Source organism: Ostrinia furnacalis, unplaced genomic scaffold (genome assembly GCF_004193835.3).
Source record: "Ostrinia furnacalis isolate ACB-3 unplaced genomic scaffold, ASM419383v2 OfSCF0353, whole genome shotgun sequence".
Classification (NCBI taxonomy): Eukaryota; Metazoa; Arthropoda; class Insecta; order Lepidoptera; family Crambidae; genus Ostrinia; species Ostrinia furnacalis.
The window spans coordinates 114,059-115,946 of record NW_021130592.1 but is presented as its reverse complement, the minus strand read 5'-3'; the positions used below and the strand labels follow the sequence as shown (position 1 = coordinate 115,946).

The window sequence follows — 1,888 nt, the reverse complement described above, 5'->3', positions numbered from 1 at the left end:
CTCACCGCTCAGCACAGGCCGTCCCTTTCACACCTAACCCGACACCTATACACAAGTAAGGGACAGAACAACTGGATCATACCTCTCCGAATCAGGGTACGGTGTCACAAACAACAGAAAAGGCGCTCAGTTCCAACACATTCTAAAACGTCAACAAAACTAACGGCGCTATTAGAACATACGCCATTCTTCACTCCAGCACTCAAAGAGGATCCGAATCAAATAGCTTTCCCTTACACTTAGATCCTGCTGATATCAAAACATCGTAACTGCAGCCAACGGCCGTACAGCTGACGACAATACGTGCCGGAACTTCATCGTACGTACTGAATTTGAAATAGCTGTATAAAAACCAGTGGGTCCTTGACGAAAGCATCACAAACTATCTAGCCTTCGTGTAGTGAACACCAGGACAGGGAAACAAAATGGTGTCCAGCAAAGTGGTGTGTTTGGTGGCTTTGGCCCTTTTCGGAAGTGCGGTGGCGCAGCCCTCGAAGCAGGCCTTCTGGAAGGGCACTCCCATGGACGGCATGGTCGAGGAGATGAGATCTGGCTGTGTCGAGGGATCTGACCCAACTGCGTGCATCAAATATAAGGTCATGTCTCTCTTGGACACCATTTTCAAAAAGGACACATTCCAGGTAAACGACGAAATCAATTCATACTTTTCAATATCTTAAAATAATTCTAACTTCAACTAATGTTTTCATTTCGCTTTCACAGATCTCAGAAGCCGTTGAAGTGACAAAGAATGGTGCTGGCAACGATGTCACCGGCCGTTCGTCTGGCGACTTCATGGACACCATCGAGAACTACATCCAGTCCCACGACGTGACCTTCCAACTGCCCATCGCCGACACCAAAGTCACCGTCAGCCCCAGAAACCTCGACAGCGATGAGCTGAGCCTCAACATCAAGTTCAACAAGGAAGGCGCGAGGTCCGTCGGCGAGGCCCGCAAGGCCAAGCTCAAGAAGATCATTGTCCCCATCCTGGTGTTCGTCCTCCTCAAGGCCATGACCCTCATCCCTCTGGCCCTCGGTGTCCTCGGTCTGAAGGCCTGGAACGCGCTGCAGCTGTCCTTCTTCTCTTTCGTCGTCTCCGTCGCCTTGGCCATCTTCCAGCTCTGCAAAAAGGTCAGTTGATTACATTTCACCTACTTTACATGTGAAACCCCTTCAGCACAAACAGCACAAATGATCCTCGATCCACAAAACACGCACCCTACACTCGACTTTAGCACAAAGTTCTCGGAGCACAGTAACTTTACTTTCGATTTAATTGACTAACCGTTTCGCAACTTAACTACCCATAGCCTAACATTGTAGTTTACCCAGATTGCGGCCGACAACTCCCACCCTCAGATCTCTGCGCACGGCCCGTGGGACGCCGCCTACGCCGCCACCCGCCGCCGGAGGGACGCCGAGCCCCAGGAGGAAGCCCAGGAACTCGCCTACAATGCCTACAACGCCAACTACTGAACCACGACCATCGACCCCCCGACCCGCTCAAAATGGCTGCCGTTCCAAATACAAAACTCAATCTGACAGCCACGAGATCGGATACCAAAACCAAATAGGTTTCACTCGGAAACCGCGACAGTGTAAATACTATGTAATTGAAACTTATTTATTTGAAATGCGCGAGTGAGTGTGATTGTGATGTATGAATGTTATTTATTTATGTTTCTAATAAATCATTGAGTTTAACTGACTCTTTTATTGAACCCCCATAAGTAAATACGACACATTCAGACAACAATAAAATTGGCGAAACAAGCAATATTTTGTTTTATTCAAACGATTTCATAAAAAATCAATTTGCAGTTAATGAAGTTAATTGAATTGAATTAAATTAGATACCTAAAGTAAATAGGTGTGTAAAAGAAGC

General features: G+C 47.2%; 1 protein-coding gene across 3 annotated transcripts; it reads left to right on the top strand.

The window, feature by feature from the left end:
• The first annotated feature begins 385 nt into the window (after positions 1-385).
• On the top strand, positions 386-1,655 carry Osi19 (DUF1676 domain-containing protein Osi19). Of its 3 annotated transcripts, none has more exons than XM_028316077.1 (3): positions 386-641; positions 724-1,134; positions 1,363-1,655. In XM_028316077.1, the coding sequence occupies exons 1-3, from the start codon at positions 426-428 to the stop codon at positions 1,477-1,479; spliced, it is 744 nt and encodes a 247-aa protein (XP_028171878.1). In that variant the 5' UTR covers positions 386-425; the 3' UTR covers positions 1,480-1,655. The 3 variants fall into 3 exon arrangements, with proteins under 3 accessions (XP_028171878.1, XP_028171870.1, XP_028171861.1); XM_028316069.1 differs by having other exon boundaries at positions 1,336-1,655; XM_028316060.1 differs by having other exon boundaries at positions 1,327-1,655.
• Positions 1,656-1,888: the final 233 nt, after the last annotated feature.

Coding starts and splice junctions, on each gene's coding strand:
- Osi19 (XM_028316060.1), top strand. CDS start 426: ATGGTGTCCAGCAAAGTGGTGTGTTTGGTGGCTTTGGCCCTTTTCGGA. Junction 642..723: donor TCAAAAAGGACACATTCCAG/GTAAACGACGAA, acceptor TCGCTTTCACAG/ATCTCAGAAGCCGTTGAAGT. Junction 1,135..1,326: donor TCTTCCAGCTCTGCAAAAAG/GTCAGTTGATTA, acceptor CTAACATTGTAG/TTTACCCAGATTGCGGCCGA.